General features: G+C 53.5%; 1 protein-coding gene across 1 annotated transcript in view; it reads left to right on the top strand.

Annotated features, from left to right (window-relative positions):
• Positions 1-8594: 8594 nt before the first annotated feature.
• LOC119956719 (SH2 domain-containing adapter protein F-like) overlaps positions 8595-26249 on the top strand; it is a 114595-nt gene continuing 96940 nt past the window's right edge. Inside the window, exon 1 of the mRNA XM_038784055.1 lies at positions 8595-9073. Within this exon, the coding sequence (XP_038639983.1) occupies positions 8699-9073 (375 nt within the window). The 5' untranslated portion in view covers positions 8595-8698. The remainder of the gene's footprint in view (positions 9074-26249) is intronic.

The following is a 26249-nucleotide window of genomic DNA, read 5'->3' as shown; positions in this document are numbered from 1 at the left end:
TGGAAGATTTTTTCCTGTGCCCAGCTGAGGGGGGGGGGGGGGGCAGACATCTAATGCTGCATTTGAAAGATGGCGCCTGAGACGATGCGGCACTCCCTCAGTGTTGGCATCGGGAATGTCGGCCCCACGAGTCCAACTCTCATGACCTTGTGACAGAGCGAATGTTGGACGCTTTCCTCTGCCCCCTGTGCACGGAGACCCCGGGCTGCGGCAAACATGTACAAAGACACGCTGGGGCTCAGGGGGGATAGAAAAAGAAAGAGAGAGAAGAAAACAAAAACGGCGTTTGAAAATAAAATAAATTCAGTGAGAAATCCCACATGGGCTGCAGCAGCGTTCACTGCAAAGGCTGGTGACTTTATTTATTATATTGTGAATTTATTACACAGTCCTACTTCGCGGCTGTTTACATACATGCATAATGTATAATGTACGGAGCTGAATATAATCCTTCGTAAACCTATTCCTCAGATCAGGTTTTATGATAGCGTCGTCCTTTTCTGCTGCTGAATTCAATTTGATTTACTCCCCTCCCCAGTAAATCCTGTTTATTTATGCATGTGTTGTTAGCTGGGGTTTTCAGAATGTTTCTTTTCCATTTCTTCAGAGTTTCACGGCTCTTTCCATTGTCGCCGCAGTTTTCACCTCCTTCTCCACTCAGTGTCAGGGCAAAGCGAAATCTCCCAGCCCTCATCAACGTGAACCCATCGAAAACTCTGCTGCTCCCCGAACAGGCGCCGGAATGTGGCGACTAGGGGCTTTTCACAGTAACTTCATTGAAGCCTACTCGTGACAACAAGCGATTTTCATTTCTCATTTCATTTCATAGAACAGCAGCAGCAGGCCATTCGGCCCATCGAGTCTGCACCCTACCTAGGCCCACTCCCCCGCGCTATCCCCGTAACCTCATAACCCCACCTCGCCCGTTCACCTTTGAACACTAAGGGACAATTTTATCACGGCCAATCCACCTAACCTACACATCTTTGGACTGTGGGAGGAAACCGGAGCACCCGGAGGAAACCCGCGCACACACGGGGAGGACGTGCAAAGTCCACAATTTTAATCACTTCACCATTGATGGCTGTACCACCAGCTGTCAAGATCCTAAACTCTGGAATTACCTCCTAAACCTCTCCGTCTCTCTCTACCTCTCTTTTGTCCTTTAAGACTTCCTCTTTGACTAAGCTTTAAATTACCTGCCCTAATATCTCATGGCGTGGTTCATTGCCAAACCTGGCGGAATTACGCTCTGGTGAAGAGACTTGGGACATTTTGCGACATTCAAGGTGCCATATAAATGCCAAGCTGTTGTCACGTCCTGCGATCGTCCCGAATAGCCTTATCCCATCGTACCCAAGATTGGGGTGGGGGGCTCTATTCTCCCCGCCACCTTACCTGCAACCAACATCACCAAAAGGAGAGGTCACCTGCTCGTTATCACATTGCTGTTTGTGGGAGCTTGCTGTGTATAGATTGGCAGCCACATTAAGGTCAAGAAGGGGAAAGTTTTCTGGGACAGACTGAGGCTGTGAATGGCGCTACATGAAGGTGGAACCATTCTGTCTCCTGATCCATGGACATCGAAGTATTTAATAATCTTCGTTGTCACAAGTACGCTTACATTAACACTGCAATGAAGTTACTGTGAAAAGCCCCTAGTCGCCACATTCTGGTGCCTGTTCGGGTACACAGAGGGAGAATTTGGAATGTCCAATTCACCCAACTGCACGTCTTTCGGGACTTGTGGGAGGAAACCGGAGCACCCGGAGGAAACCGATGCAGATGTGGGGAGAATGTGCAGACGCTCTGCGGGGTCCTGACCATGTAGTCCAGGCTCTAGTTGACACTCCGAGGAGGTGCCTGGCGCCGTTGCTTAGATAAGAGGTGAAAACCAAGAACTCCACTCCCACCGCCGCGCCCGTGTCATGCCCCATCGCCCTCCACCCCTGGCCCGCTTCCGTCAACCTATTGTGGTGGGGGTTCAGTTCACCTCAGTGTTGAAGTTCCCATGTGGATAATCAGAGTCTGGCAGGCAAATGTTCTCCCTTCACCGATACCATCAGATCAAAACGTTTGTCCTGGGACCTTGCAATGCACAAAATCGCAGTCAAAGAAACGCTTGCACTTGTATCGTGCCCACTCCCCTCTCCCTCCCCACCCCCCCGACCTCGGACACTCCCAAAACACTTTATCACCGCTGTTGTAATGTGGGAAACGCAGCAGCCAATTTTTACAGAGCAAGATCCCACAAACAACAAAGTGATAATGGCCAGATTAGTGATTGAAGGATTAATATTGGGCAGCTCATCAGCACCCCCAGCCGCTCTTCATCAAATTAATGTAATAAAAATGAAAGCCTTCTGCGCTGTAGGAATTCTATAGTTCTAAAGCTTTCAACCTGTTATGTGGCCTTAACTCGAGGTCTTGCTGAGAGATCTTAGCTCCCCCTTGGTCCTGCAGTGCACTGCGTGTGTCAGGAGCAGTCCAAAGATGTGCACATTAGGTGGATTGGCCACGCTAAATTGCCCTGAGTGTCCAAAAACGTTAGGTGGGGTTACTGGGATAGGGTGGAGGTGTGGGACTGAAGTGAGGTGCTCTTTCCAAGGGCCGGTGCAGACTCGATGGGCCAAATGGCCTCCTTCTGCACTGTAAATTCTATGTTCTACGTTGGTAGAGGTGCCCACCTGCAGCCTGCATGCAAAGACAGAAGATTGTCCTGAAGAAATGTGCTGAGATGCTGTACAAATACGAAGCTTTCTGAAATTAGAGTCAAAGAGAGCGAAACAAAAAAACAGATAACCGAACCCATTACAGAATCCCGAGAAGCCAGTGGTATTTTTCAAAATGTTCTTCATGAGGAGATTGAATGATTTCTCTATCTGTCGCAGTTGTTCCCGCATGCCCAGTTATAAATCTTATTTACTTCCACACAATACAGAATACATTTCATTTGTTCTTTCCCCTGCTCGTTTTTTGTGTTTCTCTGTTCCGCTCCTCGAAGCTGGGGTCAGGTTCCATTCGTTCCCAGTCTAAACCCCATTCACTCCTGTCCCCCTGATAGTGAGGGGCTGTGCTTAAACTGGTGCCCTCTGCTGCCCACGCCGCTATGTATACAAATGGTTCCTGAGCATGCCCAGGAGAGAATGGATCACCTGGATAAGATGACACAAAGTGCTTTGTAGCCAGTACAATCACTGTTCCTATACAGGAGTACAGTTCTCCCTACTGTCCCGGATAGTATTTATCCTTTAATCAACATCAGAAATACAGATTATCTGCTCATACATAATTGCGGTTTGGGATCTTGCTGTGCACAAATTGGCTGCTGCATTTCCTGCATTACTACAGTGACTACACTTCAGAAATACTGAACTGACTATAAATCACATTGGATACTGAATGGTGATGTATCTCTCTCTGGTGCCAGTTAAAACCCCTCTCTACAGACAATCCCTCGCCCTCTCTCTGGTGCCAGTTTCAGTTTCTCTCTCTCTGGTGCCAGTCTCTCTCTCTCTCTCTCTCTCTCCCTCGTGGCAGTCTCTCTTTCTCTGTAGTGCCAGTCCTTTTTTCTCTCTGGTGCCAGTTCCCCTATCTGCCAGCCTCGCCCTCTCTCTCTGCCAGTCTCCCTATCTCTGTCTGTCTCTCCCCTCTCTGCCAGCCTCCCTCTCTCTCTCCCCTCTGCCAGTCCCCTCTCTCCCCCTCTCTCTCTCCCCTCTCTCTGCCAGCCTCCCCCACTCTGTCAGTCCCACCTCTCTCTGCCAGTCTCCCTCTCTCTCGCCCCCTCTCTCTGCCAGTCTCTCCCCTCTCTGCCAGCCTCCCCCTCTCTCCACCAGCCTCCCTCTCCCCTGCCAGTCTCTCCCCTCTCTGCCAGTCCCCTCTCTCTCTGCCCCTCTCCCTCTCTCTGCCAGTCTCTCCCTCTCTCTGCCAGTCCCTCTCCTCTCTGCCAGCCTCTCTCTCTGCCAGCCTCTCGTTCTCTGCCAGTCCCCTCTCACCCCCTCTCTGCCAGTCCCTCTCCCTCTCTGCCAGCCTCTTGCTCTCTGCCAGTCCCCTCTCTCTCTCCCCTCTGCCAGTCCCCTCTCTCCCCCTCTCTCTCTCCCCTCACTCTGCCAGTCCCCTCTCTCTCTCTCCCCTCTCTCTGCCAGCCTCCCCCACTCTCTGCCAGTCCCACCTCTCTCTGCCAGTGCCCCTCTCTCTGCCAGCCTCTCTCTGCCCCTCTCTCTCCCCCTCCCTCTCTTTCTGCCCCTCTCTCTGCCAGCCTCTCTCTCTCCCCTCTCTCTCTCTTTCTGCCCCTCTCTCTCTGCCAGCCTCCCCCTCTCTCTCCCCCTCTCTCTGCCAGTCTCTCTCTCTCTCTCCCCCTCTCTCTGCCAGCCTCTCTCCCCTCTCTGTGCCAGCCTCTCCCCCCTCTCTCTGCCAGCCTCTCTCCCCTCTCTGTGCCAGTCCCCCCTCTCTGTGCCAGCCTCCCCCTCTCTCTGCCAGCCTCTCCCCCCTCTCTCTGTCAGCCTCTCCCCCTCTCTGTGCCAGCCTCTCTCTCCGTGCCAGCCTCCCCCTCTCTCTCCCCCTCTCTCTGCCAGCCTCTCTCTCTCTGCCAGCCTCTCTCTGCCCCCTCTCTCTCTTTCCCTCTCCCTCTCTTTCTGCCCATCTCTGCCAGCCTCCCCCTCTCTCTGCCAGCCTCTCTTTCTGCTAGCCTCTCCCCTCTCTCTGCCAGTCTCCCTCTCTCTCTTCCCTCTCTCTGCCAGTCCACCCTCTCTCTGCCAGCCTCTCTCCCCCTGTCTGTGCCAGCCTCTCTCCCTCGCTCTCTGCCAGCCTCTCCCCCCTCTCTGTGCCAGTCCCTCTCTCTGCCAGTCCCCCCTCTCTCTGCCAGCCTCTCCCCCTCTCTCTGCCAGCCTCTCTCTCCTCTCTGTGCCAGCCTCTCTCCCCTCTCTGTGCCAGTCCCTCTGTGCCAGGCCCCTCTCTGTGCCAGCCTCTCCCCCTCTGCCAGCCTCTCCCCCCTCCCTGCGCCAGCCTCTCTCTCCCTGTCAGCCTCTCTCCCCCTCTCCCTGCCAGCCTCTCTCCCCCTCTCCCTGCCAGCCTCTCTCCCCCTCTCTGTGCCAGCCCCCTCTCTCTATGCCAGACTCTCTCTCTCTCTCTCTCTGCCAGCCTCTCCCCCTCTCTCTGCCAGCCTCTCTCCCCCTCTCTCTGGCAGCCCCCTCTCTCTGCCAGTCCCCCCTCTCCCTGCCAGCCTCTCTCACCCTCTCTGTGCCAGCTCCCCTCTCTGTGCCAGCCTCTCCCCCCTCTGTGCCAGCCCCCTCTCTCTTCCAGCCTTTCTCCCCCTCTCTCTGCCAGTCTCTCTCTGTGCCAGCCCCCTCTCTGTGCCAGTCTCTCTCCCCCTTCTCTGTGTCAGCCCCCTCTCTCTGCCAGTCCCCCTCTCCCTGCTAGCCTCTCTCCCCCTCTCTGTGCCAGTCCCCCCTCTCTGTGCCAGCCTCTCTCCCCCCTCTGTGCCAGTCCCCCTCTCCCTGCCAGCCTCTCCCCCTCTCTGTGCCAGTCCCCCTCTCTGTGCCAGCATCTCTCCCCCCCTCTCTGCCAGCCCCCTCTCTCTGTGCCATTCCCCCCTCTCCCTGCCAGCCTCTCTCCCCCTCTCTGTGCCAGTCCCCCATCTCTGTGCCAGCCCCCCTCTCTGTGCCAGCCCCCCTCTGTGCCAGCCCCATTCTCTGTGCAAGCCTCTCTCCCCCTCTCTGTGCCAGCCCCCTCTCCCTGCCAGCCTCTTCCCCTCTCTGTGCCAGTCCCCCCTCTCTGTGCCAGCCCCCCCCCCGTGCCAGCCTCTCCCCCCTCTCTGTGCCAGCCCCCTCTGTGCCAGTCCCCCCTCTCTGTGCCAGCCTCTCTCCCCCCTCTCTGTGCTAGCCCCCCCCTCTGTGCCAGCCTCTCTCCCCCCACTGTGCCAGCCTCTCTCCCCCCCTCTGTGCCAGCCTCTCTCCCCCTCTCTGTGCCAGCCTCTCTCCCCCTGTGCCAGTCCCCCCTCTCTGTGCCAGCCCCCCTCCCTGCCAGCCTCTCCCCCTCTCTGTGCCAGCCCCCCTCTCTGTGCCAGCCTCTCTCCCCCCTCTCTGTGCCAGCCTCTCTCCCCCCTCTCTGTGCCAGCCTCTCTCCCCCCTCTCTGTGCCAGCCCCCCCTCTCTGTGCCAGCCTCACTCCCCCCTCTCTGTGCCAGCCTCTCTCCCCCTCTATGTGCCAGCCGCTCTCCCCCTCTCTGTGCCAGCCTCCCTCTCTGTGCCAGCCTCCCCCCCCCCCTCTCTGTGCCAGCCTCTCTCCCCCCTCTCTGTGCCAGCCTCTCTCCCCCCTCTCTGTGTCAGCCTCTCTCCCCCCTCTCTGTGCCAGCCTCTCCTCCCCCTCTCTGTGCCAGCCTCTCCCCCCCTCTCTGATGCCAGCCCCCTCTCTGTGTCAGCCTCTCTCCCCCCTCTCTGTGCCAGCCAATCATCTCCCCCTCTCTGTGCCAGCCTCACTCCCCCCCCTCTCTGTGCCAGCCTCCCTCTCTGTGCCAGCCTCTCCCCCCTCTCTGTGCCAGCCCCCCCTCTCTGTGCCAGCCCCCTCTCTGTGTCAGCCTCTCTCCCCCCTCTCTGTGCCAGCCTCTCCCCCCCTCTCTGTGCCAGCCTCTCTCCCCCTCTCTGTGCCAGCCTCTCTCCCCCCTCTGTGCCAGCCTCTCTCCCCCCCTCTCTGTGCCAGCCCCCTCTCTGTGCCAGCCTCTCTCCCCCCCTCTCTGTGCCAGCCCCCTCTCTGTGCCAGCCTCTCTCTCCCTCTCTGTGCCAGCCCCCCCTCTCTGTGCCAGCCTCTCTCCCGCCCTCTCTGTGCCAGCCCCCCTCTCTGTGCCAGCCTCTCTCCCCCCCTCTCTGTGCCAGCCCCCCTCTCTGTGCCAGTCTCTCTCCCCCCCTGTGCCAGCCCCCCCTCTCTGTGCCAGCCGCTCTCCCCCTCTCTGTGCCAGCCCCCCCTCTCTGTGCCAGCCTCTCTCCCCCCTCTCTGTGCCAGCCTCTCTCCCCCTCTCTGTGCCAGCCTCTCCCCCCCTCTCTGTGCCAGCCCCCTCTCTGTGTCAGCCTCTCTCCCCCCTCTCTGTGCCAGCCTCTCTCCCCCTCTCTGTGCCAGCCTCACTCCCCCCCTCTCTGTGCCAGCCTCCCTCTCTGTGCCAGCCTCTCCCCCTCTCTCTGTGCCAGCCTCTCTCCCCCCTCTGTGCCAGCCTCTCTCCCCCCCTCTGTGCCAGCCTCTCTCCCCCCCTCTCTGTGCCAGCCCCCTCTCTGTGTCAGCCTCTCTCCCCCCTCTCTGTGCCAGCCTCTCTCCCCCTCTCTGTGCCAGCCTCTCCCCCCCTCTCTGTGCCAGCCCCCCCCCCTCTGTGCCAGCCTCTCTCCCCCCCCTCTCTGTGCCAGCCCCCCTCTCTGTGCCAGCCTCACTCCCCCCTCTCTGTGCCAGCCTCTCTCCCCCCCCTCTGTGCCAGCCTCTCTCCCCCCTCTCTGTGCCAGCCCCCCCCCCTCTCTGTGCCAGCCTCCCTCTCTGTGCCAGCCTCTCTCCCCCCTCTCTGTGCCAGCCTCTCTCCCCCCTCTCTGTGCCAGCCCCCCCCTCTCTGTGCCAGCCTCTCCCCCCTCTCTGTGCCAGCCCCCCTCTCTGTGCCAGCCTCTCTCTCCCTCTCTGTGCCAGCCCCCCCTCTCTGTGCCAGCCTCTCCCCCTCTCTGTGCCAGCCTCTCCCCCCTCTCTGTGCCAGCCCCCCCTCTCTGTGCCAGCCTCTCTCCCCTCTCTGTGCCAGCCTCTCTCCCCCTCTCTGTGCCAGACTCTCTCCCCCCTCTCTGTGCCAGCCTCTCTCCCCCTCTATGTGCCAGCCGCTCTCCTCCCCCTCTCTGTGCCAGCCGCTCCACCCCCTCTCTGTGCCAGCCCCCCTCTCTGTGCCAGCCTCTCTCCCCCCTCTCTGTGCCAGCCTCTCTCCCCCTCTCTGTGCCAGCCCCCCTCTCTGTTCCAGCCTCTCCCCCCCTCTCTGTGCCAGCCCCCCTCTCTGTGCCAGTCTCTCCCCCCCTCTATGTGCCAGCCGCTCTCCCCCCCCCCTCTCTGTGCCAGCCTCTCCCCCCCTCTATGTGCCAGCCGCTCTCCCCCCCCTCTCTGTGCCAGCCCCCCTCTCTGTGCCAGCCTCTCCCCCCCCTCTGTGCCAGCCTCTCTCCCCCCTTCTCTGTGCCAGCCCCCCCTCTCTGTGCCAGTCTCCCCCCTCTGTGCCAGCCCCCCTCTCTGTGCCAGCCTCTCTCCCCCCTCTCTCTGTGCCAGCCCCCCCCCCCCCCCTCTGTTCCAGCCTCTCTCCCCCCTCTATGTGCCAGCCGCTCTCCCCCCCCCCCTCTGTGTGTCAGCCCCCCCTCTCTGTGCCAGCCCCCCCCCCCCTCTGTGCCAGCCTCTCTCCCCCCTCTATGTGCCAGCCTCTCTCCCCCCCCCTCTCTCTGTGCCAGCCCCCCCTCTCTGTGCCAGCCTCTCTCCCCCCCCCTCTCTGTGCCAGCCTCTCTCCCCCCCCCCCCCCCCCCCCTCTCTGTGCCAGCCCCCTCTCTCTGCCCGCTGTAAGGGACCGCAGTGCCGGCTGGCGGCGCTGATGTCTCTCTGTGTGTGGGAGCCTCGCCCAGTGAGTTGGAGCCGGGTTAGAGGCTGTGCCAGTCGGTGAGAGGAGCCGAGCGGGACCGGCCCGGGCAGAGCGATGCGCGGCTGCAGCGATGGCCAAATGGTTCAAGGAGCACCTGGGCTTCAGGAGCAGCAAGGGGCCCCCGCAGCCTCCCAAACCCGACTACCGGCCCCGGGCTGCAGGCGAGCCCGACATCCTGACCGCCTACAAGCTGCAGAAGGAGAGAGACTTCGAGGATCCTTACAGCGGCTACCGGGGTCTGCGCTCCAGCCCGGGCCAGGCTGCTACTGCTACCGCTCCAGGAGCCCCCTCCACCGGCTCCTCTCCACATCCCCACCCGGCCCAGAAAGCAGCTTCTCCCCATGTCAAATACATCTCCCCCAAACACCGCCTCATCAAAGTGGAAAACCCCGAGAAAAGCTCCAGCAAGTCACCAACATCTCCCGAGGACAACAGCCAGGGCAAGGTGAGTGTTGCAGGAGTGCCCTAGTGTTCCTCAATCAAATAGTTTGTTTCTAAAAAGAAATACTTTGTTTCCAATCAAATAGTTCTTTCTCAAAAAGAAATACTTCTTGTTTCCAACCAAATATTTTATCTTTCAAGTATTTCTCAATCAAATACTTTGTTTCTAAAAAGAAATACTTTGTTTCCAATGAAATACTTTGTTTCCAATCAAATAGTTCTTTCTAAAACAGAAATACTTTTTGTCTCCAACCAAATACTTTATCTTTAAAGTATTTCACAAATACTTTGTTTCTAAAAGGAAATACTTTGTTTCCAATCAAATAGTTTATTTCTAAAAACAAATACTTTTTGTTTCCAATGAAATACTTTGTTTCCAATTAAATACTTTGTTTCCAAAATGAAATACTTTGTTTCCAACCAAATACCTTTTTCTTTTGTTTAAAGAAATATTTTTTGTTTCCACAATCAAATACTTTGTTTCTCAAATGAAATACTTTGTTTCTAAAGATGCGAATATTTTTCTTAAAAGATACTTGGCCTCCAACTCTTCAGTGTCAGCAATGAGCTGCGATTAAAGATTTTCTTTTCTCATCTTGTTTCTTTGAATTCACCACTTATCCCACGAGAGAGAGAATAAACTTATTAATTTCTCTCTCTCTCTCTGACTGTCTGCAGCATTCTCTCCATCCCCACTTGGTCCCTTGGATCGGCGATGTGCAGTTGGGGAAGGTGTGGGGGACTGGGGGAATGCACAGACATTCCTGAAGAGATTTTTTTTTCTTTAAAAGGGCTTTGGAAGAGTCACCAATTTAGAGTTGGCACTGAGAACAGGGAAGAATTGTTTTTTTTTGGAGATACAAGGCTCTTGGTTTGTAGAATGATCTTGTGAGGAAAAACTGGGCAAATGTTTGCAGGAATATTAAAATTTTTTTTAGAGTACCTAATTCATTTTTCCAATTAAGGGGCAATTTAACGTGGCCAATCCATCTAGCCTGTACATCTTTTTGGGTTGTGGGGGTGAGACCCACACAAACACGGGGAGAATGTGCAAACTCCACACGGACAGTGACCCAGAATCGAACCTGGGACCACGGCGCCGTGAGGCTGCAGGGCTAACCTACTGCACCACCGTGCTGCCTCATTTGCAGGAATATGAGGGGAGTGCTCAAAGCACTTTGTTCCAAGGGAACAAGTGGACTCCTGCACTGTAAACTGGCTCTTTATATCAATCTGGGTTGAGAGAGCTAATCTGCACATCTTTGGACTGTGGGAGGAAAGCAGAGCACCCGGAGGAAACCCACATGCAGACACGGGGAGAACGTGCAGACTCTACATAGTCACTCAAGGTTAGGATTGAATCCGGGTGCCTGGCACAGTGTGGCAGCAAGGGTTTTTAAAAATTTAGAGTACCCAATTCATTTTTTCCAATTAAGGGGTAGTTCAGCGTGTTCAACCCACCTACCCTGCGCATCTTTGGGTTGTGGGGGTGAAACCCATGCAAACACGGGGAGAATGTGTGAACTCCACACCAACAGTGACCCAGAATCGAACCTGGGACCTCGGCGCTGTGAGACAGCAGTGCTAACCCACTGCGCCACCATGCTGCAATGCAGTAAGGTTTTTAAATAATAAATTTAGAGTAGGCAATTATTTTTTTCCCCAATTAAGGTGCAATTTAGCATGGCCAATCCACCTACCCAGCACATCTTTGGGTTGTCGGGGTGAGACCCAGGCAGACACGGGGAGAATGTGCAAACTCCACATGGACAGTGACCCAGGGCAGGGATTTGAAACCAGGTCCTCAGTGCCGTAGTCCCAGTGCTAGCCACTGTGCCACCATGCTACTTGCCTATGCGGAGCACCACAGAAGTGTTCTCACCCCCTCCCCCATGTCCACTTTCTAGCCCAGGGATTGGTCACAGTGTGTGCTCCAGATGGGGAGGTGGTGTCACTGAATGGTACAGCAGGGACGCTGCCTGCTTCCTCCCCCGCCCCCGTCCTCAGCTCACGAACCATAGAGCTACAGAATTCCGACAGTGCAGAAAGAGGCCATTCAGCCCATCAAGTCTGCACCGACCCTCTGAAAGAGCACTCTATCTAGGCCCAATCCTCGTAACCTAACCTTTACGCCCCTTGACACTAAGGGGCAATTTAGCACGGCCATTCCACACAACCGGCACATCTTTGGACTGTGGGAGGAAACCAGAGCTCCTGAAGGAAACCCACGCAGACACGGGGAAAATGTGTAAACTCCACATCGTCACCCAAGGTTGGAATTGAACCGGGGTCCCTGGAACTGTGAGGCACCAGTGCTAACCACTGTGCTGCCCCCAAACAGTTCATTCCCTAAAGGGTATCAGTTAACTAGTTGGCTCTAACTAGTTGGACTAATTGCACCCCATGAGATGCTATTTCTGACTGAATTCAGCTAATTCAGTATTGAGTGGAACCTTCCTCAAAATCAAAGTGAAAACTCCTCCCTGCTTTCTGCTGGTTAAATGTCCTGCTTGTAATTTTCAGGAAAGCGTGCTGGTTTAATGATTACATTCTCACACACTGTCAACTTGGAGACATGCCCAGGCTTAGTGCTGACAGATCTGTCCTTCCAAATTTGGACTGGCTCTTGGGAGGGAATGTTAAACTGGATGAAACCCCAGGGTGAAGATTTGTGATTTTTTTTCCAATCCTTCAAATAGCAGTCTGCAGCCACTGTCTCCGCTCACTTCCGGAAAGTGCTCCAGGTTTCAACTTGTATTTGCTGATGTCTCTCTCTCTCTCTCTCTCTCTCTGCCAAGTACTGAGTTTGAAACAAACACGTTATTATGGTGCTCCAAATGCTTATTACCTCTTTGTTTAAAGGTGGATTGTAAAGTCAGTTTTGGAGGGGTGAGGGTAGTGGACAGCGGCTCCCGTGGTCAGCATCTCCTGCTGTTCTTTTTAAATTAACATGCAGTGATTTAATCGCAATCATTAACTCTCTGGCGTGGAATTAATCCACCATCAACTACGTGGGACATTGACAGAAAGCAATTACAAAAAAAAACCTGCTTGGGACTGACTCATAAAGCAGATTCATGAGATAGATAGTGAATTGTAGTACTGGCGGGGACGGGTCTGACACTGTATAACACTGGGGTACAGTACTGGCGGGGACAGGTCTGTCACTGTATATCACTGGGGTACAGTACTGGCGGGGACGGGTCTGTCACTGTATAACACTGGGGTACAGTACTGGCGGGGACAGGTCTGACACTGTATAACACTGGGGTACAGTACTGGTGGGGACGGGTCTGACACTGTATAACACTGGGGTACAGTACTGGCGGGGACAGGTCTGACACTGTATAACACTGGGTACAGTACTGGTGGGGACGGGTCTGTCACTGTATAACACTGGGGTACAGTACTGGCGGGGACAGGTCTGACACTGTATAACACTGGGGTACAGTACTGGTGGGGACGGGTCTGTCACTGTATATCACTGGGGTACAGTACTGGTGGGGATGGATCTGTCACTGTATATCACTGGGGTACAGTACTGGTGTGGACGGGTCTGTCACTGTATAACACTGGGATACAGTACTGGTGGGGATGGGTCTGTCACTGTATAACACTGGGGTACAGTACTGGTGGGGACGGGTCTGTCACTGTTTCACTCTGGGGTACAGTACTGGTGGGGACGGGTCTGTCACTGTATATCACTGGGGTGCAGTACTGGCAGGGACAGGTCTGTCACTGTATAACACTGGGTACAGTACTGGTGTGGACGGGTCTGTCACTGTATATCACTGGGGTGCAGTACTGGTGGGGACGGGTCTGACACTGTTTAACACTGGGGTACAGTACTGGTGGGGATGGGTCTGTCACTGTATAACACTGGGGTACAGTACTGGTGGGGATGGGTCTGACACTGTATATCACTGGGGTACAGTACTGGTGGGGACGGGTCTGACACTGTATATCACTGGGTACAGTTCTGGTGGGGATGGGTCTGTCACTGTATAACACTGGGTACAGTACTGGTGTGGACAGGTCTGTCGCGGTATAACACTGGGGTACAGTACTGGTGGGGACGGGTCTGTCACTGTATATCACTGGGGTACAGTACTGATGGGGACAGGTCTGACACTGTATAACACTGGGGTACAGTACTGGTGTGGACAGGTCTGTCACTGTATAACACTGGGGTACAGTACTGGTGGGGACGGGTCTGTCACTGTATATCACTGGGGTACAGTACTGATGGGGACAGGTCTGACACTGTATATCACTGGGGTACAGTACTGGTGGGGACGGGTCTGTCACTGTATAACACTGGGGTACAGTACTGGTGGGGACGGGTCTGTCACTGTATATCACTGGGGTACAGTACTGGTGGGGACGGGTCTGTCACTGTATAACACTGGGTACAGTACTGGTGTGGACAGGTCTGTCACTGTATATCACTGGGGTACAGTACTGGTGGGGATGGGTCTGTCACTGTATAACACTGGGGTACAGTACTGGTGTGGACAGGTCTGACACTGTATAACACTGGGGTACAGTACTGGTGTGGACAGGTCTGACACTGTATAACACTGGGGTACAGTACTGGTGTGGACAGGTCTGACACTGTATAACACTGGGGTACAGTACTGGTGTGGACAGGTCTGACACTGTATATCACTGGGGTACAGTACTGGTGTGGACAGGTCTGACACTGTATATCACTGGGGTACAGTACTGGTGGGGATGGGTCTGACACTGTATATCACTGGGGTACAGTACTGGTGGGGATGGGTCTGTCACTGTATAACACTGTGGTACAGTACTGGTGGGGACAGGTCTGTCACTGTATATCACTGGGGTACAGTACTGGTGGGGATGGGTCTGTCACTGTATAACACTGGGGTACAGTACTGGTGGGGATGGGTCTGTCACTGTATAACACTGGGGTACAGTACTGGTGGGGATGGGTCTGTCACTGTATAACACTGGGTACAGTACTGGTGGGAAAGGGTCTGTCACTGTATAACACTGGGTACAGTACTGGTGGGGATGGGTCTGTCACTGTATATCACTGGGGTACAGTACTGGTGGGGATGGGTCTGTCACTGTATAACACTGGGGTACAGTACTGGTGGGGACGGGTCTGTCACTGTATAACACTGGGGTACAGTACCGGTGCGGACAGGTCTGTCACTGTATAACACTGGGTACAGTACTGGTGGGGAAGGGTCTGTCACTGTATAACACTGGGTACAGTTCTGGTGGGGATGGGTCTGTCACTGTATAACACTGGGGTACAGTACTGGTGGGGACGGGGCTGTCACTGTATAACACTGGGGTACAGTACTGGTGGGGACGGGTCTGTCACTGTATAACACTGGGGTACAGTACTGGTGGAGACGGGTCTGTCACTGTATAACACTGGGGTACAGTACTGGTGGGGACGGGTCTGTCACTGTATAATACTGGGTACAGTACTGGTGGGGAAGGGTCTGTCACTGTATAACACTGGGGTACAGTACTGGTGGGGACGGGTCTGTCACTGTATAACACTGGGTACAGTACTGGTGGGGAAGGGTCTGTCACTGTATCACACTGGGGTACAGTACTGGTGGGGACGGGTCTGTAACTGTATAACACTGGGTACAGTACTGGTGGGGAAGGGTCTGTCACTGTATAACACTGGGGTACAGTACTGGTGGGGACAGGTCTGTCACTGTATAACACTGGGGTACAGTACTGGTGGGGACGGGTCTGTAACTGTATAACACTGGGGTACAGTACTGGTGGGGAAGGGTCTGTCACTGTATAACACTGGGGTACAGTACTGGTGGGGATGGGTCTGTCTCTGTATAACACTGGGGTACAGTACTGGTGGGGACGGGTCTGTCACTGTATAACACTGGGGTACAGTACTGGTGGGGACAGGTCTGTCACTGTATAACACTGGGGTACAGTACTGGTGGGGACAGGTCTGTCACTGTATAATTCATAATTGGGGGGAAAAGAATTGGGTGCGTTAATATTTTAAAAATAAATTCAAGCTTCTATCAAGAGGTTTTTGCTGGAAACTGGTACGCTACCAATTAAAAAAAAAAATTTTAGGTTACCCAATTATTTTTTCCAATTAAGGGGCAATTTAGCGTGGCCAATCCACCTACTCTGCACATTTTTGGATTGTGGGGGTGAGACCCACGCAGACACGGGGAGAATGTGCAAACTCCACACGGACAGTGACCCAGAGCGGGGATCAAACCCAGGTCCTCAGCGCCTTGAGGCAGCTGTGCTAACCACTAGGCCACCGTGCTGCCCGTACTTTACCAACTTTGATAGCTTTTGCTGAACCTGTCAAAATATAACAATACATTAACGTCACAACACAGAGCAGGATTGGGTTATTTTGGTTCCTCAAACCTCCACCTCCATTCATTAAGCCCAGGGCTGAACTATTGCCTCATTTCACACATCCCTTCCCTGTGCCCCTGCCCTCTGAGCTCCCTTAGTGCCTCATTACATTTAAAATTACACATTTGTTGAGGTTAAGGATCTTGTTGGGGCTTTTTTTAAGTGTCAGTCTGGGCTCAGAATCCTGTGGGTTCATGTCCCCATTCCAGAAGCCTGAGAGCACAGTCCAGACTGGCACTGCCAGTGCAGTGCAGAGGGAGGTGCCATGGTGTCAGCGGTGCCGTCCTTTGGCTGAGTGGTTGAAGAAGGGTCAAATTTAGGGGCGGCATGTGGTGCAGTGGTTACCACTGGGACTGCGGCGTAGAGGACTCGGATTCAAATCCTGGCCCTAGGTTACTGTCCGTGTGGAGTTTTCACACTCTCCCCATATCTGTGTGGGTTTCACCCCCACAACCCAATAGATGTGCAGGCTAGATGGATTTGCCACACTAAATTTCCCCTTAATGGGAAAAAAAAAAAATTGGGTACTCTAAATTTATATTTAAAAAAAAAGAAGGGTCAAACTTAACCGATGCCATCGAATTACCCGGCCTTTTATGTGTGCGTTCGTAGGGCAGCACGGTGGCCTAGTGGTTAGCACAACTACCTCATGGCGCTGAGGTCCCAGGTTCGATCCCGGCTCTGGGTCACTGTCCGTGTGGAGTTTGCACATTGTCCCCGTGTCTGCGTGGGTTTCGCCCCCACAACCCAAAAATGTGCAGAGTAGGTGGATTGGCCACGCTAAATTGCCCCTTAATTGGAAAAAATAATTGGGTAATCTAAATTTTTTTTTAAAAATGTGTCGTTCATCAGTTAAAGGGGTCACGGTTCACATTGCAGGTCAGTGCCTGGATTGACATGATAAAGACCACTCCGGAATGCCTGCCGTCAAACCTTCATCCAAGGTGGAGTTTGGGCGACGAGGAGGAACTACACAGATCTGCGGTCTCTTGGCAAAGCAGGAGTTAAGAGATTGCAACACTGCAAGGGTGAAAAGATTACAGGTTGGACGTGAGGAATCTAGGAGGAAGAGGATAATTATATTCCGAGGGGGGTGTTGACACTGATTGAACATCGGGGAGTGAAGGAATGTTGTAACAGAAGTATGCAACATCCCGCATGGTGGCAACGCTGTCGGAATGAACACCGTTGACTAATACCTGAGTTTAATTAACCGTCATTCAAAGAATGTTCCAGTGCTGGGTGTGTGTGTTTACCATTCCGATTTACTGTTTTAGTTTCAGGAGCAGTTCGTTTGACAAGGGGGAAGAGGCGTGGGGGGGGGGGGGGGGGGGGGGAGCAGAAGGGCAGAAGCAAGGGGAAATGGAGGGAAGTTTCCCCCATTCTAGAACACAAAACTGTTCCTCATTTTGTTAATCAATTTCGAACTGCATTGGGTATGTTTACCTGATTGTCGGCCATGGGGATAGCATAATACGAGCAGAGTATCAGTGCCGTGGGTTGATATTAGCCTGTTGGCATTGCTTTCTTGCAGCTTGAAGTGTTGATTCTGGTCTTGGCTGGTTTTCCCTTCCACAGGCACTGATCGGGCGGGGGGGGGGGGGGGGGGGGGGGGAATGAGGAGAGGTAAAACACCCTCTCAGGCAGCCAGTGGAACTCAATGGGCTGAACGGCCTCCTTCTGCACTGTAGAGATTCTGTGAGGTGCAAATCTCTCCCATGTTGTCATGTCTGTGCTGTGGTGAGGGGTGTCAGCAGGCTGTTCAACCAGGGGATGGAGGGGAAAGGTCAAGTAGATCCCATACTTCAATTACCATCAGCTGTTGGGGGGGGGGGGGGGAGCAGGAGGTAAGCTTTATTTGTGAGATTGGGTAAGGGGGAGGTTGGGATGTAGCCTTTATCATGTGTTTTGCTATTAGAATCGTAGAATCCCAAATGGAGAAGGAGTCAGGTTGGCCCATCGAGGCTGTGCCAATCCATTCCACCCTATGCCCATAACCTACGGGCAATTTAGCATGGCCAATCCACCTAACCCGCACATCTTTGGACTTTGGGAGGAAACCGGAGCACCCGGAGGAAACCCACAGGGAGAAAGTGAAAACTCCACACAGACAGTCGCTGTAATTGAACCCGGGTCCCTGGCGCTGTGAGGCAGCAGTGCCAACCACTGTGCCGCCGTGCCGCCGATATTATTGTCTCTGAGTCCTTTTATTGTTGGCACAACGATTGAACCATGTTTCAACAACTTTCAGAGTTGTCTTGTAGTTTAAACCATGTTTGTTAAATATGAACTCTTTGGGCGAAATTCTCCCTTTCCCGGCGGGGCGGGGGGGTCCCGGCGTAGCGGAGTGGCGTCGATCACTCCAGCGTCGGGCCTCCACAAACCGCACCTTTAGGGGCGAGGCCCGCGCCGGAGTGGCTCCCGATCCGCCGATGGCGCCAAAACTGGCGCCAACGGCCTTTGGCGTTACGCTGCCCGGCGTCGGAGCTGGCCATCGCGGGCCGGAGAATCGCCGCAGGGGGGCCCGCCGACCAGCGCGGCGTGATTCTCGCTCCCGCCGATTCCCGGGTGGCGGAGAATTCTGGCCACGGCGGGGGCGGGATTTACTCCGACCCTGAGCGATTCCCCGACCCTGCGGGGGGGTCGGAGAATTCCGCCCTCTATATCCACCTGCTCCCATACAGAATTTGGATCTTGAGCCACCCCCAGCACTTTTTCACTATTAGCTGCCCAATAATAAAACAACAAATTAGAATCAGCTACAAAAGCAGAGGGAATGGACTCTGCCTCGTACTCCTATTCAAATGAAAGTAACCCGGCCTCCAGCCCTTTGTGCAAACACTTGAGATGGGGCCCTGTACAGAAGACCGATCCAAGATCTAAGACAGGAGTATCCGGTACGCCAGCCGTGTTTTCCTGGGCGCGTCCCATCCCCGGCAGCAGGATTCCCTGTTCCCGCCACCTGCCACTGGGATTTCCCTTTGTGGCCGTCGCACGCCGTGGAGAAACCCACGGGTGTGTGCACACTGTCAGCGCAACGGAGAATTCCGACAGTGGAGAATTCCGACAGCGGAGAATTCCGCTTTGAACCGAAAAGCCAGCCTCACCAGAATCTCAAAGAGATATCCCCACTCCACCCTATCAACCGCCTTTCCGGCGTCCATCGAGAGAATCGCCTCCGGTTCGGGGAGGGGGAGAGGACGATGTTTAATCAACATAAATTGGTCGACCCTTGACAAAACCCGCCTGTTCCTCCGAGATCACCTCTGGAAGGCTCCAACCGCATTGTCAGCACTTCAGCCAGCAATTTGGCATTGGTCTTCAACAACGAGATAGGCCAGTACAACCCACGCCCTGTCCTTCTTCAGAATCAGTGAAATAGAGGCCTGCGCACTGGAACAGGCAAAACCCTCTGGGCAAACTCTCCCCCGGGACTAAAATCGAGAGAGACTTTGATCAAACGCAGTGGAATTCAAACTGCCGGCTGGGTGTCCCTCAGCTGCACAATCTCCCGGGAGGCATTGTGCTGCTTCAGTCGGTACGTTAAAAACCAGCTGGCTTCCTCTGTTCAAAGAATGTCCCCTTCGAGTGTCGCAGCTGGTCACCGCCTTAACAGTTGAGAGTCCCTCAAATCACCCGTTCAATTTTTCTGCAATATTTTGAACTTAAAACAAAGAAATGAAGAAGATGCTACAGCTGGACGGGACCTTGGTGTACACACCTGGCGTACTGTGTACACACCTGGCGTACGGTGTACACACCTGGCGTACTGTGTACACACCTGGCGTACTGTGTACTCACCTGGCATACAGTGTACACACCTGGCGTACTGTGTACACACCTGGCGTACTGTGTACACACCTGGCGTACTTTGTACACACCTGGCGTACTGTGTACACACCTGGCATACAGTGTACACACCTGGCGTACTGTGTACACACCTGGCATACTGTGTACACACCTGGTGTACTGTGTACACACCTGGCATACAGTGTACACACCTGGCGTACTGTGTACACACCTGGCGTACTGTGTACACACCTGGCATACAGTGTACACACCTGGCGTACTGTGTACACACCTGGCGTACTGTGTACACACCTGGCGTACTGTGTACACACCTGGCATACAGTGTACACACCTGGCGTACTGTGTACACACCTGGCGTACTGTGTACACACCTGGCGTACAGTGTACACACCTGGCGTACTGTGTACACACCTGGCGTACGGTGTACACACCTGGCGTATGGTGTACACACCTGGCATACTGTGTACACACCTGGCATACGGTGTACACACCTGGCGTACTGTGTACACACCTGGCGTATGGTGTACACACCTGGCGTACTGTGTACACACCTGGCATACTGTGTACACACCTGGCATATGGTGTACACACCTGGCATATGGTGTACACACCTGGCATATGGTGTACACACCTGGCATACTGTGTACACACCTGGCGTATGGTGTACACACCTGGCATATGGTGTACACACCTGGCGTACTGTGTACACACCTGGCGTACTGTGTACACACCTGGCATACTGTATACACACCTGGCGTATGGTGTGCACACCTGGCATATGGTGTACACACCTGGCGTACTGTGTAAACACCTGGCGTACTGTGTACACACCTGGCGTACTGTGTACACACCTGGCGTACTGTGTACACACCTGGCGTACTGTGTACACACCTGGCGTACGGTGTACACACCTGGCATACTGTGTACACACCTGGCGTACTATGTACACACCTGGCCTACTGTGTACACACCTGGCATACGGTGTACACACCTGGCCTACTGTGTACACACCTGGCATACTGTGTACACACCTGGCCTACTGTGTACACACCTGGCATACTGTGTACACACCTGGCATACTGTGTAGACACCTGGCCTACTGTGTACACACCTGGCATACTGTGTACTCACCTGGCATACTGTGTGCACACCTGGCATACTGTGTACACACCTGGCGTACTGTGTTCGCACCTGGCGTACGGTGTACACACCTGGCATACTGTGTACACACCTGGCGTACTGTGTACGCACCTGGCATACGGTGTACACACCTGGCATACTGTGTACACACCTGGCGTACGGTGTACACACCTGGCATACGGTGTACACACCTGGCATACGGTGTACTCACCTGGCGTACTGTGTACACACCTGGCATACGGTGTACACACCTGGCATACTGTGTAGAGTTTTACACTTCTGATTGTAGGAGGGATGCATTTGCTTTGGAAGCGGTTTAGAGAAGGTTCGCTAGGTTGATTCCTGAGATTTAGGCGTTCTCTACGGATGAAAGATTGATCAGGTTAGGCCTAATCTCACGATAATGTTGGAATTCTGGAGTACTGTGTGCAGTTGTGGTCACCACATTATAGGAAGGATGTGATTGCACTGGAGGGGGTGCAGAGGTGATTCACCAGGATGTTGCCTGTGATGGAACATTGAAGTTATGACGAGAGGTTGGATAGGCGTAGGCTGTTTTCGGTGAAGCAGAGAAGACTGAGGGGCGACCTGATCGAGGGGGACAAGATTATGAGGGGCATGGACAGGGTGGATAGGGAACAGCTGTTGCCCTCAGTTGAAGGGTCCTCGGGGGGCGGAAACCCCTCCCCTCAGAGGGTCGTTGGTCTATGGAATTCTATTCCCCAGAGGGCAGTGAAGGCTGCGGGTATATTCCAGCCACAGTTTGATAGGTTTTTGATTGACCAAGAGCAGGAAAGTGGGGTTCAGGCCACAATCAGATCTTATTTACTGGTGGAACAGGCTCGATGGGCTGACTGGCCTACTACTTTCTTATGACCTTAGACTTTCTGTCTATCTGTGGTTTCCTTGTAGAATCTTCACTTATCGTTACCAAACCCGACTGTAATGAACATTTGTGAGGGTAACACACCTGCTTGACCGGGCAGCAAGTGGCCATTCGCTCCCTCCCCTGGCTGGGCAGCAAGTGGCCATCGCTCCCTCCCCTGGCCGGGCAGCAAGTGGCCATCGCTCCCTCCCCTGGCCGGGCAGCAAGTGGCCATCTCTCCCTCCCCTGGCCGGGCAGCAAGTGGCCATCGCTCCCTCCGCTGTGAGCCCTCGGTCCCCATCTGCCCTGAGCAATGACCTGTGACCATCCCTCTCTGGATCACTGTTCAACCAGCCCCTGTCAATGTATAGAAGGGCAGCACGGTGGCACAGTGGTTAGCACCGCTGCCTCACAGCACCAGGGACCTGGGTTCGATTCTGGCCTTGAGTGACTGTGCGGAGTTTGCACATTCTCCCCGTGTCTGCGTGGGTGTGCTCCGGGGTGCTGGTTGCAGGGATAGAATGGGAGCCTGGTTAGGTTGCTCTTTCAGAGGGTTGGTGCAGACTTGATTGGCCGAATGGCCTCCTGCATTGGGGGGGATCCTATGGATTTCTATTGCCCGGATATTCGCCGAGAATGAGGACAGGTTTAAACTTGACTATAACTCTGTGATTCCTTCCACTGCGGAACAGCACTTGTTAGCCGGGAGTTCGGTGGGTGCGGTTCACGTGAAGAAAGACCTCTTGGCTGAGCTGTTGGTTGGGGACCTGTGGAGTCAGAAAGCGGAGCTGAGAAATTGAAAATGGAAAGGAAATGCTCCTTAGCTCTGTCCAAAGAATTCTCCCTTGTGGTAATGGCTTCCAGCAGCTGTAAACTATATTAATCTGAATCATACTCACTGTGAAACAAATGAAGCAAGTCATGGATGAGCGATGAAAAGCTGAAATAATTATAAAGCATTTTACTCGATGTCCAAACGGTTTTTGATGTTCACTTTGACTTAGCTTCTGATCTGGAACATATTCGCAATGGGTAGGGACAGGTCAGACTCTGCCATAGATTCTGTCTGTAGCTGCAGTTTGCTGATTGCTGATTAGACTGGACTCTATTGTGTTTTAAATTAGTTTCATTCTCTTATGCAATCAACTCCGATTTTTGGAAAGCCACTTCACATAAAAACCCCATCCCGCCCCTGCTCTGTAAAATTCTACACTTGTTCCAAAACTCTCCACTGACGTAATTGGTGCTCTGAATGTAGCTGATTCAAGGCCAGTTTTCACTAAGATGTGGAGATGCCGCCGTTGGACTGGGGTGGGCACAGTAAGAAGTCTTACAACACCAGGTTAAAGTCCAACAGGTTTGTTTCAAACACTAGCTTTCGGAGCGCAGCTCCTTCCTCAGGTGAATGAAGAGGTATGTTCCAGAAACATTTATATAGACAAAGTCAGAGATGCAATACGATGCTTTGAATGCGAGTATTTGCATCTCTGACTTTGTCTATATATATGTTTGTGGAACCCACCTCTCCATTCACCTGAGGAAGGAGCTGCGCTCCGAAAGCTCGTGTTTGAAACAAACCTGTTGGACTTTAACCTGGTGTTGTAAGACTCTGACAGTTTTCATTAAGAAGGACATCTGATTTCAGAGACTGTTTCCACTTCACTCCTGTGAATTAGCAGGCAGTTGGACCAGGGGAGGCATCACAGCTGAGCTGGATCAGGTCCTCGGCCACCGTTCCACAGGGCTGTGCTTCTCAGTAAAGGGTCCACTTGAAAGTGACCTTGAGGGAGCACCATGGTGGCGCAGTGGTTAGCACTGCTGCCTCATGGCGCCGAGGACCCCGGTTCGATCCCGGCCTCGGGTCACTGTCTGTGCGGAGTTTGCACATTCTCCCCGTGTCTGCGTGGACACCCACAGAAAATGTGCAGGCTAGGTGGGTTGGTCATGCTAAATTGCCCCTTCATTGGGAAAAAATGAAATGGGTTCTCTAAAAATTTATATTTAATAAAAGAAAGTGAACGTGAGCACAGATACGGAGTAAAGCTCCCTCTACGCTGTCCCCATCAAACACTCCCAGGACAGGGACAGCACGGGGTTAGATACAGAGTAAAGCTCCCTCTACACTGTCCCCATCAAACACTCCCAGGACAGGGACAGCACGGGGTTAGATACAGAGTAAAGCTCCCTCTACACTGTCCCCATCAAACACTCCCAGGACAGGTACAGCACGGGGATAGATACAGAGTAAAGCTCCCTCTACACTGTCCCCATCAAACACTCCCAGGACAGGTACAGCACGGGGTTAGATACAGAGTAAAGCTCCCTCTACACTGTCCCCATCAAACACTCCCAGGACAGGTACAGCACGGGGTTAGATACAGAGTAAAGCTCCCTCTACACTGTCCCCATCAAACACTCCCAGGACAGGTACAGCACGGGGTTAGATACAGAGTAAAGCTCCCTCTACACTGTCTCCATCAAACACTCCCAGGACAGATACAGCACGGGGTTAGATACAGAGTAAAGCTCCCTCTACACTGTCCCCATCAAACACTCCCAGGACAGGGACAGCACGGGGTTAGATACAGAGTAAAGCTCCCTCTACACTGTCCCCATCAAACACTCCCAGGGCAGGTACAGCACGGGGTTAGATACAGAGTAAAGCTCCCTCTACACTGTCCCCATCAAACACTCCCAGGACAGGGACAGCACGGGGTTAGATACAGAGTAAAGCTCCCTCTACACCCTAGCTCAGGAACTCTTAAGCAGTTTACAGCCCCTGACCGTCTGCCTGGCTGAGAACAATAACCTGGCCATGGACCAATGATCGAAGCTGAGCCTGCCCTTGGCTGGCAGAGTTGGCACCAGTCTGGGCAGCGTGTTCACTCGCTGGATCACTGGGCGTGTCCGAGCCGCTTGCGTTCGTCTGTCAGAAGTGGCTGTGACTAAACTCACTGCGAAGCAGAGATATGCAAATTAGTCTTTTGCAGATTGCAGAAATCTTTATTCCAACAGAACATTGTTTTGGCAAACCAAACTCGGTGTAAAAATAAGTTGGGATTTGACCCTGCACATTTATAACTGAAATGCAGAAAAACAGAATGTTCCTATCACGATTTAGCATCTGCTTGGGGAGTTTACTCACAATAAATAGGAGTGTGTCTGGTGCTAAAAGAACTGCCTTGCTTCCTCCGCTCTGTGGCCCAGTCTGGTCAGAAGCCACAGAGACAGGGAACGACCCGGATTTTGGTTCCCTGCTCTGCCCATGCCCGTGCTGACCCGGCTGCGTTTGCTTGGGACAGCATCATTTTGTGAAGCATTCCCTGGGCAAGCAAGAGGTGGTCATCGGTCAGACAGGCCAGGCCGGATCCACGTATCAGTGACTGCTCTTGGGCAGTACAAAGCAATACAAGACTATGATGCCTCCTGTGGACGATGAGCCAATACCCAATATTCTCCTAGCACAAGGGGGAGTCAAGGACCCAAGGGAAATGTCACTGGGCTAGTAATCCAGGTGTCCAGGTTAACAGCCTGGGATCATGGGTTCAAATCCCACCATGGCATTTAGTGCAATTTAAATTCAATTAATAGCTCTGTAATATAAAGCAAGTCTCTGTACCGGTGGCTATGAATCAATCGTCGATTGTTGTAAAAAGCCATCTGGTTCACCAATACACCCTTCAGGGAAGGAAATCTGCCATCCTTACACGGTCTGGCCTACACCAGACTCCAGACCCACAGCAATGGGGTTGACTCGTAACTGCCCCCTGAAATGGATGAGCAAACCACTCGGGTCAAAGGGCAACTGGGGATGGGCAACAAATGCACCTTACTGGCGGCATCCCAAAAACTACAGCACGGGGATAGATACAGAGTAAAGCTCCCTCTACACTGTCCCCATCAAACACTCCCAGGACAGGTACAGCACGGGGTTAGATACAGGGTAAAGCTCCCTCTACACTGTCCCCATCAAACACTCCCAGGACAGGTACAGCACGGGGTTAGATACAGAGTAAAGCTCCCTCTACACTGCCCCCATCAAACACTCCCAGGACAGATACAGCACGGGGTTAGATACAGAGTAAAGCTCCCTCTACACTGTCCCCATCAAACTCTCCCAGGACAGGGACAGCACGGGGTTAGATACAGAGTAAAGCTCCCTCTACACTGTCCCCATCAAACACTCCCCGAACAGGTACAGCACGGGGTAAGATACAGAGTAAAGCTCCCTCTACACTGTCCCCATCAAACACTCCCAGGACAGGTACAGCACGGGGTTAGATACAGAGTAAAGCTCCCTCTACACTGTCCCCATCAAACACTCCCAGGACAGGTACAGCACGGGGTTAGATACAGAGTAAAGCTCCCTCTACACCAGGGGTGGGCAAACTACGGCCCGTGGGCCGCATGCGGCCCGCCAAAGGTCTTTATGCGGCCCACCAAGGTCAAGTCATAAAAAAAAAAATTTTTTTTTTTAAATTACAATTTTTTTTTTTTAAATAAGGTTAATGGGGGGGGGGGGGGGGGTTGTTGGGTTACGGGTATAGGGTGGATACGTTGACTTGAGTAGGATGATCATTGCTCGGCACAACATCGAGGGCCGAAGGGCCTGTTCTGTGCTGGACTGTTCTATGTTCTATATGAGGCGTCCAGAATCATAACCGGGTGAAGCGCCATTTTTGAAAAGTAGAGAAAAAGAGGGCTAAAGGCAGGATGCCGCCGGGGGAAGCGCTGAGGTATATGCCGCACGCTAATTGGTTACAACCGGGACTATTAATTAATATACTATGCGGCCCTTTAAAATTGTGAATTTCTGAATGTGGCCCTTGCACGGAAAAGTTTGCCCACCCCTGCTATACACTGTCCCCATCAAACACTCCCAGGACAGGGACAGCACGGGGTTAGATACAGAGTAAAGCTCCCTCTACACTGTCCCCATCAAACACTCCCAGGACAGGTACAGCACGGG

This window comes from Scyliorhinus canicula, chromosome 24 (assembly GCF_902713615.1).
Source record: "Scyliorhinus canicula chromosome 24, sScyCan1.1, whole genome shotgun sequence".
NCBI lineage: Eukaryota > Metazoa > Chordata > Chondrichthyes > Carcharhiniformes > Scyliorhinidae > Scyliorhinus > Scyliorhinus canicula.
Note: the sequence above shows the minus strand (reverse complement) of the source record. Positions and strands in the feature narration are given on the sequence as shown.